The sequence below is a fragment of the Sinocyclocheilus rhinocerous genome, unplaced genomic scaffold, assembly GCF_001515625.1.
Source record: "Sinocyclocheilus rhinocerous isolate Xijiao unplaced genomic scaffold, SAMN03320098_v1.1 scaffold1131, whole genome shotgun sequence".
Taxonomy (NCBI): domain Eukaryota; kingdom Metazoa; phylum Chordata; class Actinopteri; order Cypriniformes; family Cyprinidae; genus Sinocyclocheilus; species Sinocyclocheilus rhinocerous.
Genome location: NW_015638568.1, coordinates 169513 through 187271, shown reverse-complemented (window position 1 = coordinate 187271; position 17759 = coordinate 169513). Strand labels below are relative to the sequence as shown.

Here is a 17759-nt window from a genome sequence, read left to right as displayed (position 1 = left end):
AAACTAAAAAAACTAAAAAATGTACTAGCCAATGGCGATTCAATTGCCAAGGTGTTCGTAGAGGGCTGCTACATTTTAAAATGTGTTTAAATAGAAATCAGCTTATATAGGCCTAAATTGTAATAGTATTTCACAATATATAATAATTTAATTGTGATGTAAAATGTAGCCCAGGTGAATATAAGAGACTTTCAAAAAAATTATACCGACCCCAAACTTTTGAATGACATATAGTGTAGATGATTTATAGTAGTCTTTGAAGCATCTGTTTGAATGCGTAAAAATCACTTCATACATTTATTGCCCATTTGTAGGTGTTATAAAGTTAAATGTAGATGTCAGAAATAAATACAGATATTTTTATGGTGAATCGACTGAAAATGTACAAATCTGAACTACTGGACAGCAGAAAAAAAAACTATATTGTTGAGCTGAAAGAAAAATGACATGTCTCTTGTGGAGGTGGAAGAAGCAAACCCAGTGATGGCCTCGGCTCCTATAGCACCTTACAACTCCAGTCCTCTGGGGAACAACTCCAGCCCAAACGTGAGTGAAGTCTGCGTGCAGACATGTTGTAATTGTGCTGTCCTTTGACTGTAACAGAATGTTTCTCATTTTTTCCCCTTTGCTTTACAAACTACACTATCCTGTAAGTGTGCAATGCTGTTGTAGGAGGGTTAGACTTTCGTTTTCTGCATGAATTAATAATGCACTTCACTGGTATCAATAGAGCTGCCCTTTGCTCTGCTTTCCTATAGCATTAAACAGCCATATAGATGTTATAGAAGAGATATATGCTGCCTTGTGCTTCTTTTATTGACAACGTATTTTACATTTGAGCTATTTTAAACAGCATTTTCAAGGCCTCATGTGTTATTAGCACTTTTAAAAAATAATTTGTCACACCCCAGGACTTAAGTGAACTGCTGCAAAAGCAAATGGTGAAAATATATATAATTTCATTTTCATTTAATTTAGAATATGGTTATTAATATAGTTATATATGTAATATAATAAAATATAACATAATACAATGGAACTATTTTTTTTACATAGGGCCATGATGTTAAAAAAGAAAGTTGACGTCCACGTTATTTGTCATCTATCCAGTTGGTCTATTTTAAGTGCACTCAGTCCAGCATAGCTATTCAGTACATTTATAGAGTGATTAATAATACGCTTGCGTATTGCATGTTGCTAAATATGTGAAAATTGTGTAATTCAAATGGGAACTTGTAATAGTGGTTAAAGCAAAATAGATTGTTTTCTTTAAAAGCAGAGCTCCCTACACGAACAGTGTCTGACTTGGCAAAGGGAACGTCTCTGGGCAGAGGGGATTCCAGGCAGACAGGGAGTTGGCACATCACTAGGGCTTGAGCCAGGAGACTGCTGTTCCATGCATATGTTAGTGGAGCTGTAACACCTGGCAGGTGATAGGCAGCAGAACCCAAGTCTCCGTTTTTCCAGGGTCCCCAAGGACAGCTAGAGAGATTTTGTACAGAGAATCGTCCATCTGTCTCTGTGATTGCTTCTATTTGCCTCTTTTTATCTTAGTGAGTCTCCTTTCTTTCTTTCTTTCTTTCTTTTTCCTATCACAGCTTAATATGCAGAAATGATTATAACTAAGAAATTTGGGCTTGATTTCCCAGATGACTGAACAATTGCAGACGAATGTTGCAGAAAAAAAAGCACTGTACCTTTAAGATGTCTTTAACGGTGTCTCTTTTAATCCTCTTACTAGTTGGCTGTTTTTTATTCTCCCCCTTCCTCATCTGCCCTCTTCTGTTTACCCAACTACATCTTGTTTGTGTGAAACAGGTTCATTTTCCAGCTAGGATCACTCTGTGTGTGTGTGTTTGGCTGCTCCATTTGTCATCTCAAGAACACAGGCTAGACCATTACCCAGAAGCCCTTGCTTCACTCTGCCCACAGGGTTGTGACATGCAAACACTGAACAGCAGCAAAAGGCCGAATAAACGACCACACGCAGTGAATGGCACTCTTAGCTCACATTCCAGTTCACTAACCTTCAACTGGCAGCAGGAAAATGGCCCAGGGAAAGACAATCTGGATCCCTGATCACACACACACACACACACAGAGCATCAGACTGGTGCTCATAGACAGAGGGTGAAAGAGGACAGTCTCCTCTTACTCTTTATTTTCCTCTCTTACTACTTCCTCTTCCATTACTTCCTGTCACTCTCAGATTTTTTTCCCCAGCGTTTTTTCCCCTCTGATCAGATGCCACTGAGTACAGTCGTGCTCAGAACTGTAGTGTATTAATGTTGTCAGTAGAAACAGTTGTGATCGTTTGTGTGTGTGAGGGATGTGCCCATGTCAACCCAATGTTCCTGCATGTGTTGACAGGCGTCCAGAGAGAGCCTGAAGATGGAGCCGCTGGCAGATGTTGCCATGCTGCCAGGAGAAGAGAGAGTGATCGGTGAGTGAGAGCATGTGTGCATGTTTGTGGGCTCTTATTGAATAAGAATTAATCTTATATCTACATAAGCCTTTTGGTCATACTAGTATACAGTGGGTACGGAAAGTATTCAGACCCCCTTAAATTTTTCACTCTTTGTTATATTGCAGCCATTTGCTAAAATCATTTAAGTTAATTTTTTTTCCTCATTAATGTACACACAGCACCCCATATTGACAGAAAAACACAGAATTGTTGACATTTTTGCAGATTTATTAAAAAGAAAAACTGAAATATCACATCGTCCTAAGTATTCAGACCCTTTGCTCAGCATTTAGTAGAGAGAAGTCACACACCAGACGCGTCACTTTCAATTCCAGCAGCGGTCTAAAACTGTTTATTTAATCACCAAACGGACATAAGTTTGCTTCAAGAATGAACAATGTGGCATAAATGAGTTTGAAGTTCGGTGTTTAAAAAAAAACTGAGCAAAGGGAAAGAGAAAGTGCGATCTGTATTACAGCTCTCTATATGAAGCATAAAGACTGTATTAGAGCCACAGAAAGAGCACAATACATAATTTATAGCCTAGGGTGAAGTCATTACGTACATTAACAATGATTTGGGACAAATATAATGTAATTTAATGGAAAACTATGTGAATGGCGCTCTGTTCCGCGGCAGCATTTAAATGCACGTTTGAAGTTTCCCGCTCTGTGCAGCGCGCAGTGTCACGTGTCAAAACAAACACCACGTGCTGTTAGTGATTTCCGCCTCTAGAGGCCGCTCTCGTACTGTATAATGGCAGCGGACCCTGCTAAGCCACTCCAGCAACGGACGCAACCCGGAAAACTATCGGCATTGGTTTTTGCCGATAACCGATAGTTCCGCCAATCAACTATCGGTGCCGATTAATCGGCAAAACCGATGAACCGGTTGACCTCTAATTGACACTTTGAAATTTAATGTTCAAATGGTTCATATAGCTGAACACATTGCCTTTCAAAGTGTGCTCCATTTGATAGTGTGCACGACACTTGCACACTAGAAAGTTTCATCCTTGTCCAGTGTCTGCGCTATTTCTCTTCTGAAGTTATTGAAGCAAAATAAATCAAGATGCATATGCAAGTTAAGCATACAGAGTGTGTGTGGTTAGAAAAATCAGGCTGCATGCATACAGTTCATGCTTACCAGGGCTCCAGACTCCTATAAGGAACATAAATAGGCGCCAAATTATTTTTTTTAAGTGCCACAGAATAAATGTGTTTTATTTGTTTATTAATTTTTTTAAACACCTTAACATTTCAGTCATACTGTCATGTATTTATGTCTCCTCTCCTTTTACAGCATACGCATTTTAATCAATCTTGTAGATGTCTTGGGAACTAAGGTTCACTTAGACTGGGAACTAAACATCTTTTCCAACTTGAGAACTATATACAGTCACAAAGAATTGTTTAATATACAGGATCTGTGCCAATATCACAGACCATAATTATTTCAGCATCACTTGGCCCTTGAGTGTAGTTTGGGCTTCTGCTCAATGCATCTTATAAATGTTGTCATATGTCTTGCACACATCCAGTCTGTTCTTCTTCATTAGTAACATGCAGTTTTATAGGAGGTGTTGAATTTTATCTTTAGCTGCTTGCATTCTTTCTTATCATGTAGACAACAGGTTAAGTAAAAATATGAATATGCAATATAGTGCTTATATTTAGCAAAATGCTCCTCTTTATAGTTATTTTTTCTAGCTGACTAATGAGCTTATTACCGCTAAAAGGTTATTCTGAGGTAAATGATTGTTACGAGGCATTTGTTTACAAGCTTTAAACGTTTTCCGCAGTATGAAACACTGAATGGGTGATTACATGAGACATTTCAGTAAGTTGTTCTGTAGGCTATCTTATAATATACCTTTTGGTGTCCATTCATGTTTATTTCGTACTATAGTAGTAAAGAGAAAGATGATGGGTTCACGTTCTGCTTGATCTGAGGCACTAAAGAAATCGCTCATGCCATATTAAAGAGCACCAAAACGGTATGTATTGTTTGAATTTCGTTATGAATTTGGCAGTTTTAAAGCTGATAATTTGTTTATTAAAATGTAACCTATTGTGAAGCCTATTGTGTTTATTGGATGGCAAGTGCGCTACAAATAATATGAAGTTCACGCATTAACAGAACACAGCATATAGACTAAAGATCTTGATAACAAGAAGCTTTATTAGTATCGATTATAAACGAGAACTGTTAACGGTATTTTTAATGTCCACACAGCTGACAGCTTTAGCTGTTGTAGTTTGTTCAAGTTGTGCGCGAAATAGACACTGCTTTTCTGCACTTTTACTTCACACGTCTCTGGCATTTTGAATCTCTCACAACTGGAGCTGCTTTTAGCTGCTGTTCGGCAGAGATGAGGACTGTTTTTCCACTAAGACTTTGAACATAACAAAAGATGTGATCGCAAAACAATCAGGAGAGAAGGCATTACATGCAAATTTATAGTTGCCAGTGGCGACCTCAGCAAAAATATCACTTGCAAATTAATATTTTTGGTCGCAGTCTGGAGCCCTCCTTACTATGCATGAAAATACTATGAAATTTGTCATGTTCACTGCACACATTACCATAGCATAAGAGTAAAGAGCGAAATATGCTTTGGGCGTACAATACTAATGAAGCACCTATAAATGCTTAATAAAGCACCTAAGTGAGTCAGGTCAGTGTGGCTCACTAATCATTGTCTAAGTGCTCTGAATCATGAAAACCAACTAAGTATTTAAACAGTTTAAAACTTAAAATCATGGGGACAAGGATGCAGCATCACACAGCTCTATTTAATTTTTTTTATTTTTTTTTTATTTAGTTGACAGGGACATTGTACATTAATAAAACATTCCTGTAAATGTACCAGAATTAGCCAAGGCTATTTTACATCCGTAGTCCCTGGACAAGATGTTACAAGTCACCCTAAAATAAAATGTAATTAAAAATACATACTAAAAAATGTTATAATTACATAGTTCAAATCATACAGTATTCTATTAAAAAACAATGGGATCAAATAAAGACAATGCAAACAAGATACAATCAATAATAGGATAGCTAGCAAATATAAAATTCTAGTGTTGACAAATCTGAGTATGAATTAACCAATTCTTCAACTGAACCCTAAATAAAGCATATGTGTCTAGATCTCGTATAGTTGTCGGAATAGTATTCCATTCTCGTGCAGCTTTAACAGAAAAAGCAGACTGACTAAAATTACTTCGTCTAAGCGGTATGATACAATCTCCTCTTAATGCACCTCTTGTAGAACGATAATCAGTTGTTCTAATACTAACTAACTGACTAAGAGGAGGAGAAGATAAACCATAAATAATTTTATACATCAAGCATACATTTGCATACTTAATCATATTTTCCCAACTTAAATTATATTTTTTCAGTATTAGACAATGATGATAATGCACCGATTTCTTATCAAAGACTTTAAGTGTACGTTTGTATAAGGACTCTAATGGTTTTAGAGTCACTGAACTCGCCTGAGACCAGGTGGTTAAACAGTAAGTCATGTGAGAAATAACCATAGAATACATATACATCTTAGCTGCCTCCAATGACATATAATCTCTAATAAATTTAAAATTATAGAGATTAAACTTAACCTGCTTACAAACCTTTTTAACTTGAGCTTTAAATGTAAGTTTAGAATCAATCAGGATTCCCAGATATTTATATTGAGGCACTACCTGCAGCCTCACCCCTGACACGTAAACATCTGGCTCTTTAATAATACTGTTAGACTTAGAGAAAAACATACATACTGTCTTGGACACATTTAGTTGTAAGCAATTCTCTTTTAGCCATGCTGACACATTAACCATAGAATTCGTGAGTTCATTTGCAACTTGTGCTAGACTATTACCATGTATATAAATTACTGTATCGTCCGCATACATTTGTATATTAATGCCAGGACATGCAAGATGAAAATCATTTATATATATAGCAAAAAGCAATGGACCCAAAATAGATCCTTGCGGAACACCAGTTGATGTACCTAAATCATTGGATTGGTGATTTTGTACTCTAACACACTGAAATCTATCTGATAGATATGACTCTATCCAGTTAAGTGTATGTAATGAGAAATTAAAACAAGATAGCTTAGACATAAGGATTCTATGATTAACGGTGTCAAAGGCTTTCTTTAAATCAAGGAACACTGCTCCAACTACACCACCTTTATCTAAGAAAGTTTTAATAATAATAATAGATAAGTAATAGAGGGCTATCAAAATAAAGTATAATAATACTAATAATAATTTAATAATAATAATAGATAAGTAATAGAGGGCTATCAAAATAAAGTACTTGGTTGGTCATGTGATCTCAAAATATGAGGGGGGACCGATTTTTGTTATATACTATAGTTTTGTCTTGACCACTGATACTTTTACTTTTACTTTTTTTTACTTTTAGTCATTTAGCAGACGCTCAAATGCATACAACAACATTTCAAAACGAAAACATTTAAATGAAAAAAAAAAAAAATTATATGATATGACTGGAATCTTCATTTAATGTGAGTGTACAACGTTTTGACAAAACATATTCAAAAGTACTATTCATATCTTAGCTACCTAACTTTAATGCACCTTTAATAGTTTCCCACAAACATTTTAAGTCAGATTTCATGGTATTAAATAAATCTTGAGCTTTATATATATTTCCTACTCTGTTTTACTCCTCAGATAAAGACATCATCTACATCTGCCCTTTTAATGCTGCAGTCAAAGGAAAGGTGTTCATCACCAACTACAGACTTTACTTCAAGAACACTGACTCAGTAAGAGAAACTTTCATTTTCATTTCCCAAAATGCAACGCATTAGTTCTCTATGTGTTCAGGCACAGTCATTCTGAGGCCATGCCAGTGCCTCTTTTAAACCAGCTTATCCATTTCCTCCTTTATTTCTGTCTTTCAGTCTTTCCTCCTCAATTTCTACGTTAAAGGCTTGTTTCCACATTCTTTATTTTGGATCAAATTTTAGTGTCCACCTTCAGTTAAAGCACACATCCCTTTAGGTCTGTATTACATGAGACGAGACGAATATGAGAGGACTGGAAGAAGGAGAGATTTCACATCATATCAGTCAGAGAAAGGGTTTCATCTCGTATCTGGCTTTGTCCTTGGTTGGCACATGGTAGCGGACACCTGCAGCCCTGGTTTGTGGATGTTTTGACCGTTGATGTGGTCCGTTGCCATGATCTGTCAGCCTGGCAAAGTGGAAGAAAGAAAAAATGCTGGAGGTACACAAAGTTGTGAAATTCATTCAAGTGTCGATACAGTAATACAAACTAGGGATGAAACGATTACCGGTTTGATGATAAATCATGATAAAATTCCCCACGGTTAGTATTGCCGTTTTATATTTTAATTATCAATAAAACCGTATTCGATTACCGCGATTTGAACAACTCAGGATAAATAAATACTGCCCAGCATAAAGCAAAGTTTCATGTAACAGTCTCACCTGCGCATAGCATGCAGAGTAGTTTAGTTTTGTGTGAAAACATGGCGGACAGCTGGGAGGTTTTAAAAGAGTGCTGAGGGAATTATACAAATGAATATATGAATTAATTTATTATATGAATGTACCTCTGAGGGTTCTGACTGTCTTTCGATGGCATTTTGTTTTCATCTTCGCTCCATGTAATACCTAATAAAGAAGTGTTCTTAATCTTATCGCAATGCTTTGTCTACGGAGGTTACGGGAAACTGCTCTTATTCTGCTGTTCCATAAGCACCACATGCTTTCAGAGAGTGGATTTACAGAGTTACATTTACATTCAGCCTGTGTGCAGTTTTTGTTTGGCCAAAAAACCGAATTTGCATGCCCTGCTGTAAAGTTAGACCGGTTGATCAAAAACAAGCTTATGTGGATTCTACACATTTAAACAATTCGGATAAGGTATCTAGAATTATTTATGGAGCAGATAAAATACATATAATCATTTAATAATCACTTATCGTTTTGACCTAACCCTATTCTTTATTTAAAGGCTGAAATGTGAGGTTTACCATTTTATGAAACTTTTTCAAAGCTTCTCCTTTATTTCTGTCTTTCAGTCTTTCCTCCTCAATTTCTACGTTAAAGGCTTGTTTCCACATTCTTTATTTTGGATCAAATTTTAGTGTCCACCTTCAGTTAAAGCACACATCCCTTTAGGTCTGTATTACATGAGACGAGACGAATATGAGAGGACTGGAAGAAGGAGAGATTTCACATCATATCAGTCAGAGAAAGGGTTTCATCTCGTATCTGGCTTTGTCCTTGGTTGGCACATGGTAGCGGACACCTGCAGCCCTGGTTTGTGGATGTTTTGACCGTTGATGTGGTCCGTTGCCATGATCTGTCAGCCTGGCAAAGTGGAAGAAAGAAAAAATGCTGGAGGTACACAAAGTTGTGAAATTCATTCAAGTGTCGATACAGTAATACAAACTAGGGATGAAACGATTACCGGCTTGATGATAAATCATGATAAAATTCCCCACGGTTAGTATTGCCGTTTTATATTTTAATTATCAATAAAACCGTATTCGATTACCGCGATTTGAACAACTCAGGATAAATAAATACTGCCCAGCATAAAGCAAAGTTTCATGTAACAGTCTCACCTGCGCATAGCATGCAGAGTAGTTTAGTTTTGTGTGAAAACATGGCGGACAGCTGGGAGGTTTTAAAAGAGTGCTGAGGGAATTATACAAATGAATATATGAATTAATTTATTATATGAATGTACCTCTGAGGGTTCTGACTGTCTTTCGATGGCATTTTGTTTTCATCTTCGCTCCATGTAATACCTAATAAAGAAGTGTTCTTAATCTTATCGCAATGCTTTGTCTACGGAGGTTACGGGAAACTGCTCTTATTCTGCTGTTCCATAAGCACCACATGCTTTCAGAGAGTGGATTTACAGAGTTACATTTACATTCAGCCTGTGTGCAGTTTTTGTTTGGCCAAAAAACCGAATTTGCATGCCCTGCTGTAAAGTTAGACCGGTTGATCAAAAACAAGCTTATGTGGATTCTACACATTTAAACAATTCGGATAAGGTATCTAGAATTATTTATGGAGCAGATAAAATACATATAATCATTTAATAATCACTTATCGTTTTGACCTAACCCTATTCTTTATTTAAAGGCTGAAATGTGAGGTTTACCATTTTATGAAACTTTTTCAAAGCTTCATTTGAAAATGTCATGCATGTTGTTAGATAAACTGTTGTCATGTGGTCGTTTAAAATCCGGACATAATTGATAATGTTATGGTTTTAGTGTTTATGCAAACAAAAATTAATTTTATTTGTTGTTTGTTGATTTTAAATATAAAACTTGTTAAATGATTTATATGTCAGTACTTTTTGAACATTTCTAGCACATTTTAACAATACCATGCTGATAATGGTGATCATTTTGATCACTATAATCTTGATAAGAAATTTTTATACTGTTTCATCTCTGAAGCAAATGTAACATTGACTGTTTTAAAGATATAGTTTTAAAATAAATTAAAATTAATTAATTAAAATGCCCCAGGGCTCAGTTCTTGGACCACTTCTTTTCTCTTTCTAGATGGCATCACTAGGTTCTGTCATTCAGAAACATGGCTTTTCATACAACTGCTATGCTGATGACACTTAACTCTACCTCTCATTCCATCCTGATGATCCGACGATAGCTGCTCGCATCTCAGCATGTCTAACAGATATTTCTTGTTGGATGACAGACCATCACCTTCAACTCAACCTGGCCAAGACAGAACTGCTTGTGGTTTCAACAAACCCATCACTTTATCAAAATTTCACCATCCAGTTAGGCTCATCAACCATAACTCCTTCAAAAACAGCTAGAAACCTTGGAGTTGTGATTGATGATAAGCTGAATTTCTCAGACCACATTGCTAAAACTGCCCGGTCCTGCAGATTTGCTTTATACAACATTAGGAAGATCAGGCCATTATTATCAGAACATGCAACACAACTCCTTGTTCAAGCTCTTGTTCTATCCAGGCTGGACTATTGCAATGCTCACTTGGCAGGTCTTCCAGCCACTTCTATCAAACCTCTACAATTTATCCAAAATGTCGCTGCAAGATTAATCTTAAATGAGCCGAAAAGAACGCGTCACACCTCTGTTCATCAATTTTCACTGGCTACCAATAGCTGCTTGCATAAAATTCAGTTCTATTCTATTTTAATTCTACTTTATCTACATTTATCTTCTTTTTTTTATTTAACATTTAATCTACATTTATCTATTCTATTTTTTCTATTCTATCTACTTGTTTTTCTTTGTGTGTGTGTGTATTTGTGTGTGCTGAGGATATATGTATAATATATATATTAGGGCTGCACGATAAATCGCATGCGATATTTAACGTGCATCTTGTCAGAAAAGCCGGTTCTGTAATCAGCGGTAAATCTCCATCACGTGCGTGCTTTCACATTGAGCAGCATTAACTACACAGAGCCGTTGTTCACTGACGAGCTGTGCAAAACCACGTTCATATTCGCGCGATTTTTTGCACAGCTCGTCAGTGAACATCGGCTCTGTGTAGTTAGTGCTAAAGTGTACTGCGTAGGCTAACCGAGACTTGTCATTTGCACTTATATTGTTGCTCTTTTGTTAGTTTTGACGACTTTTATTGTCCTCATTTGTAAGTTGCTTTGGATAAAAGCGTCTGCTAAATGACTAAATGTAAATGTAAAATCTTATGCTTTAGATTGATGATCTAGTGGCATCACGCAAATATGTTAGTGGACTGGTTAGATGGAACCAAAGACCTTTTAAACAAACTTTCTGTGACATGCTTTAGCACATATTTAATTGCAAGGAACTGAAAGTGTCACTTCTGATGTGTTTATTGTACATACATACATATAAGATTGTCACTTCCTGTCTAAAGGAGACGCCAGTTACCCTGGACGTGCCATTAGGTGTCATAAGCCGTGTAGAGAAGATGGGCGGAGCCTCCAGTCGAGGAGAGAACTCCTACGGGCTTGAAATCACCTGCAAGGTATCGCTCACACAAAGCCCTAGAAATTCACATCCCATAACTGCTAATGTTAAGGGCAGCAAATGAGGGGAAAAGTGGTGGTGGGATCCTAAAGTGTTGCAAGCCAGATTTTAACTCGACATACTGCATGTGTAGTATCACACAGTGTTTAATAACCATTTGCTCCAAAAATGTTTTAGAATATTTTCTATACATGTTAGTACCTTCATCTGTTTTTAGAGCACTTACAGCTTCTGCTTTGATTTTGAATGTAAACTGCTATAGTATGAAAATGTGACAGGTTAGGTTAGAGCAGAAGTGTGACATTCTCAAATCATTTTGTGTGTGTGTGTGTGTGTGTGTGTGTGTGTGTGTATATCAGGACATGAGGAACCTGCGATTTGCTCTGAAGCAAGAAGGCCACAGCCGAAGAGACATCTTTGAGATTCTTTTCAAATATGCTTTCCCACTGTCTCATGGAATGGTCAGTGTTTGGTGTTTAACGTTATTCTCAAATGCTAATTTTTAGACTCATTCAGAAATGATTTAAAACTACATTAATCACTTTTGTGCATTTTATGCAGTGCGATTAAGTGTCAACGTTTCAGCATTTCACAACCGGCTTTCATCATTAGCAGAATGCATGAAATACTGGTTTAACTTACTCTTTAACTTATTCTTTCTTTGACTTTCACAGCAACTCTTTGCCTTTCTGAGTCAGGAGAAGTATGAGGAGAATGGCTGGAACGTTTATGAGGCCATGGAAGAGTACAGGAGGCAGGTGAGGACCAGATGCCAGGACTTGTGCTAGTCTAGAAACAGTCGTGCTGCCCTTGTTCAAACTGCTCACACTTGCCATTCACTTGCTTATATAATATAATAAAATATAATATTGTTAATGTAGTTACTGCACAGTGTGCAATACTGCACAGTGCACTTTCATTAATGATTATGTGTTGTTTTTCTGTTCTGATTGTCAGGGTCTACCCAGTAGTGAGTGGAGGGTCACTTTCATCAATAAGAACTACGAGCTGTGTGACACCTATCCCACAATTCTTGTTGTTCCATACAAGGCCACAGAGGAAGATCTTAGAAGAGTTGCTACCTTCCGTTCCCGCTGCCGCATCCCGGTGAGCTCTTTCACAGATGACCAGTATGAAAGGCCAGAATAATGGTGTGATTTTTGTTGGAAGGTCATATTCAAGCTTCTGCTGCATAATGTAGGCTGTTTAGTGGAAAATTTTGGAGAATGCCAATTGAAATTTTTGCACATAAATAAGAAGGCAATGCTTTTCAGATTTATTTAATTGTATATTTACTTTCATATATTTACTGTGATATGTGATATTTATTATTATTATTATTATATGTGGTTGGATATTTATATATCTCTGTATGATGATAATGCCTGAGATGCACTTGTTACGACTAATAACTAAGAAATACCCAATATTAAAATTCTATGCTATTTTTAGTATTTTGTCTAAATAAATGAAAAAATTAAATCCTAAAAACTACATTCAGTCATTTTAAATTCTACAAGTGGATTTACGCATCACAACATTATAATGCACAGTATGAAAAATGGATGTTCATTTTGAGATCTGCTAAAGATAAAAAGTGATTAACAGTGTTATTACAGTAATACTGTTTTTAAAGATTAACTTTAAGTGAGCATTACATGAAAATGTAATATAAATGTAAAAATAGGGAAATTAGCATGAACAATTAAATATAGACAATGTATAACCAATTTTGAATTTATATCTAATATACTAATAAAAAAGAAAATTCCTAATTTTGGCAACCAGTATGGTACCGATACATATTGTGCACCCCTAGATGATGATAAAGCTTTCTTTTGTTCTCCTCATCTTCAATTCAACAATGTGTTTTTTAAATGTTTGTTGATGACCTTACCTTCCGTAATGATGATGTGTTTCCTTCCCCTCTCAGGTGTTGTCGTGGTTCCATAAAGAGAACCATGCTGTGATCATGCGGTGTAGCCAGCCGTTGGTGGGAATGAGCGGCAAGCGCAACAAAGATGATGAACGTTACTTGGACCTAATCCGTGAGGCCAATGGTACTACCAAACTCACCATCTATGATGCCAGGCCTAATGTCAATGCTGTGGCAAACAAGGTAAGATCGCAGAGGGTTACTAATAAGTGGGGCTTAGTGTCAGGTCTGAGAGATTCAAATTAATCTCCAAGGAATTCTTGAGTTTTTGAATATGAAAACCCTCTTTGTTTACCTCATATCTAACTTATGGCCGTATCCACTGAAGGTATGGGCTGGTTACTGTTTTCCAGTCGGTCTTGGACTCTTGGTTTGTATTAGACAAACAAAACTGTTTGCTTTTGCATGAGTGTGTTGCCAAACTAATTAAAAGCAAAACCAACCACAATGTGGACCCAGACGTGGACCACAGTGGTGCTTGAAAGCTATGCCACACTGAACACCACTGACAGAGCATTTTGAAATGGCATTATTGATCCAATATTTTTTCTTGGAAAATGTGTTTTGGTACATGAAGTGTGAAAGTAAGTGTGCAGAATTTCTCTACATGATCACATATCTTAACCTGTACACTTCTCACCCCTTACCCTGCAGGCCACAGGAGGGGGTTACGAGGGTGACGATGCATATCAGAATGCTGAGCTGGTCTTTCTGGACATCCATAATATCCATGTCATGAGGGAGTCACTGAAGAAGTTAAAGGACATTGTCTACCCCAATGTGGAGGAGTCTCATTGGCTCTCCAGCCTGGAGTCCACCCACTGGCTAGAGCATATTAAGGTTTGTTTTTTATTCCATGCATACCAATATGTATTATAAACGGGTGCACATAAGTGGTACGCGACCAAAATAAAAATTACGCTGTGAAAATTAGTTTAGACCGCTCATTTGCGTACCGACATGGTTGACAGCTGTTAATGCACAATTACAATTTTAGATTGACAAACTGTAATACTGTATAAGATTTCTATTCGAACTGAGAGCATAAATCTAGGCTATCCGCTGCCGTTTTCAAAGCACAATGCAAAACTGTGACATTTGATTCACTGACGCTCTTCACTGACGTTCTTCAATCGGCAGCGCTAAACCCAGCAGCGCATATACTTGCCGGCAACCCGCCAAAATAAAAGCTTGCTGATTTTATGTTTTAAAATGATGAAAATTCATATTAAAAAATGTTTATATATTAGCATTTTATTTTTAAATTTACTATAAAATAATTGTATTTTTATTTAATACTCCATTTTTATTTTAAAATATAATATTATTATTACATCTTATTATTTTGTTTATTTTATTTTAAAAAATAAATAAAGTGCAATAATATTATTATCACTATCATTCTTTTTTTTATTTTTATTTTTTTATAAATTCTTACTTTTAGTACTTCTTACTAAAAACACTTACTTTCACACTTCATGTACCATTTAATGAGTCGCACTCTGTGCAGTGTGAAGACCAAATCAAAACTCCAGGTGCTCTTTTGAGAACCAGGCTGAAAAACTTATGTGCACCCCTGATTATAAAACTCAACATGCTCTACTGTAACTACCTTCTATCCTGCACTAGCTGGTGCTATCAGGGGCCATCCAGGTGGCTGATAAGGTGTCTTCTGGGAGCTCTGTGGTGGTGCACTGCAGTGACGGCTGGGACCGCACAGCTCAGCTCACCTCTCTGGCCATGCTGATGCTGGATTCATACTACAGGACTCTCAGGGGCTTCCAGGTGCTGCTGGAGAAGGAATGGATCAGCTTTGGACACAAGTTCGCCTCAGTGAGTCCCAGCTGGGTTTACAAAGTCTTGGATCTGGAAAACCACACATTTATGGCCCTTTTCCACTGCGTGGTACGACTCGGCTCGGTACGGCTCAGTACGGCACGGCACGGTTCGGCTCGGCACGGTTTGCGTTTCCACTGCAGTTCAGTACCACTTTAGAGTGGGCGGGATTATTCACATGTCGTTATAGTTGCGCCGCCTCTTATACCACGACTCCTAAAAAAACGTTTTCATTCCGCGTCGCCCCATCAAGCTCTCGCTGGATCCGCTCCTCTGCTATCAACGAGAGGAACGTCTGTTCTTCCGCAACAGACAACAAAACTTTTTGGTTGTTAAAAAAAAGGTGCGCTCGTTCAAAACAGTTGCGTTCGATCCTTCGCTGGCTGTGCTGATTTAAATCTAGCGCTTCTGTTGTGTTTGTGTCGCAAGTTCAGTGACGCAGATAGTGACGATTCTCTCCGGCCAATCCGTCATCAGCAGGGTTTACACGTCACGTTTTGGTAACGGTACGGTTCGCTTGGAACCCCAACCGAGGTGGTACTAAAAAAAGTATCAGGTCCCAGGTACTGTACCCAGTGGAAAACCCCCAAAAAGTGAACCGTACCGAGCCGAACCGTGCCGTACCATGCAGTGGAAAAGCGCCATTAGTGATGGAGTTTGAGTTCTGTCAGCCATGTTATCAGGGTGATTGCTTTAATAGAGTTGATAGAGCATTAATAATAAGGGTAAACCACATCTGGGTGTTTTAGCTTTTGTTTTTTTTGTAAACAAAAAAACAAATTGTTATCAGTTGGTATTTACTTCATGCTTTATATGTGTGTAGAGAATCGGCCATGGAGACAAAAACCATGCAGATCAGGACAGGTCACCTATCTTTTTGCAGTTTATTGACTGCGTGTGGCAAATGACTAAACAGGTAGGAATCTAATTGTCTAACCATGTGAACTGTCATACTGCTCCAAACCTGTATTGCTGTTTTGTTCTTTCTGTTCTGTGGAACACAAAAGGAGGTATTTTGCAAAATGTCTGAGCTGCTGTTCAGTCATTGTGGATGCTGATTTATGCTGTGACTCTAACAGCATCCGCCTTCACTTGACATTCCCAATCATGTGGATTCCGTTAAAATCCAATTCCGTTATTTAGCCCCTGTGAAAATTTGCAGAACAACGGTAAATGTGACCGCATTGTAACACGAGACAGCATACAGCATTCAGCATCATTGATATCAAACCTGGCACAAAACAACTTAACACGGTATATTTAAATATATGCAACCTTGAGATCTGAGTGGCAAACCACTTAAAGGGTTAGTTCACCCAAAAATGAAAATTAGCCCATAAATTACTCACCCTCAAGTCATCCTAGGTGTATATGACTTTCTTCTTTCAGACGAATCCTGTCGGAGTTATATAAAAAATTGTCTTTGATCTTTCAAGCTGTTTAATGCCACTCAGCGGGTGTTGCATGCATCAGTCCAAAAGAAGTTAAATAAAAAGCCCATCCATAAAAAAGTGTCTCACACGGCACCGGGGGGTGAACAAAGGCCTTCTGGACACTTACATTGTTCTTGCTCCATCCATGCAATAACTGCATCCTTCTATCAACCATGGGCTGACGTCATACGTCATCCGCCCGGAACTGCTTCCCTAGATTAAAGTGATTATTACGTTTTGAATATGGATATTTTTCTATGGAGGCCTTTGTTCACCCCCCGGAGCCGTGTGAGACTGGGTTTTTTATGGATGAGCGCTTTTTATTTAACTTCTTTTGGACCGATGCATGCAACACCCGCTGAGTGGCATTAAACAGCTTGAAAGATCAAAGACCATTTTTAATATAACTCCAACTGGATTCGTCTGAAAGAAGAAAGTCATATACACCTAGGATGACGTGAAGGTGAGTAATTTATGGGCTAATTTTCATTTTTGGGTGAACTAACCCTTTAACAACACAAAGCTAGCTGTTGTATGTAGTCAGCAGTAGTATTAAGTACTTTATTGGAGCTTGAACATCATTGTCTAATATATAACACAGAAATCAGCATCTCAAATATCTCTTTTGTGTTAATCAAAAGAAAACATAATACAGATTTGAAATGCATTTTCTTAATGTGTTTTGTAAAATAATTTTATCCGGCTAATTAGATTTTGTTATGTTCTGATTCGCCTATTTTTCAGTGGTCTTTTGCATGCACGAGACTTACATAAGAAGGAGGAAACAATGATGTTTGAGGCTCACGGTATGTCATTTCCATGTACAGAACTGTTATTATTAAACTATGCCAAGGTAAATACAGTTTTCCATTCTATGGCACCTTTAATGCAAATAAATCTCTTTAACTGGGGATGCACTGATACCACTTTTTCCAGAATGAGTCCAATACAGATACTTTTATTTCCGGTACTTTCCGATACCTATACCTGTAATTTTTTAAAAATATTGGGTACAGAAACCAAAAAAAAATATTAATCA

General features: G+C 37.3%; 1 protein-coding gene across 2 annotated transcripts in view; it reads left to right on the top strand.

The window, feature by feature from the left end:
- Positions 1–17759, top strand: part of LOC107749798 (myotubularin-like) — a 31356-nt gene that overhangs the window by 4841 nt on the left and 8756 nt on the right. The window contains exons 2-12 of one of the 2 annotated variants that reach the window (XM_016564975.1): positions 463–546; positions 2371–2443; positions 7183–7277; positions 11403–11513; positions 11875–11976; positions 12190–12273; positions 12473–12622; positions 13449–13634; positions 14106–14291; positions 15081–15284; positions 16111–16203. In XM_016564975.1, coding sequence (XP_016420461.1) covers positions 484–546; positions 2371–2443; positions 7183–7277; positions 11403–11513; positions 11875–11976; positions 12190–12273; positions 12473–12622; positions 13449–13634; positions 14106–14291; positions 15081–15284; positions 16111–16203 — 1347 coding nt within the window. In that variant the 5' untranslated portion in view covers positions 463–483. The remainder of the gene's footprint in view (positions 1–462; positions 547–2370; positions 2444–7182; positions 7278–11402; positions 11514–11874; positions 11977–12189; positions 12274–12472; positions 12623–13448; positions 13635–14105; positions 14292–15080; positions 15285–16110; positions 16204–17759) is intronic. The other variant, XM_016564976.1, reaches the window with a different exon arrangement.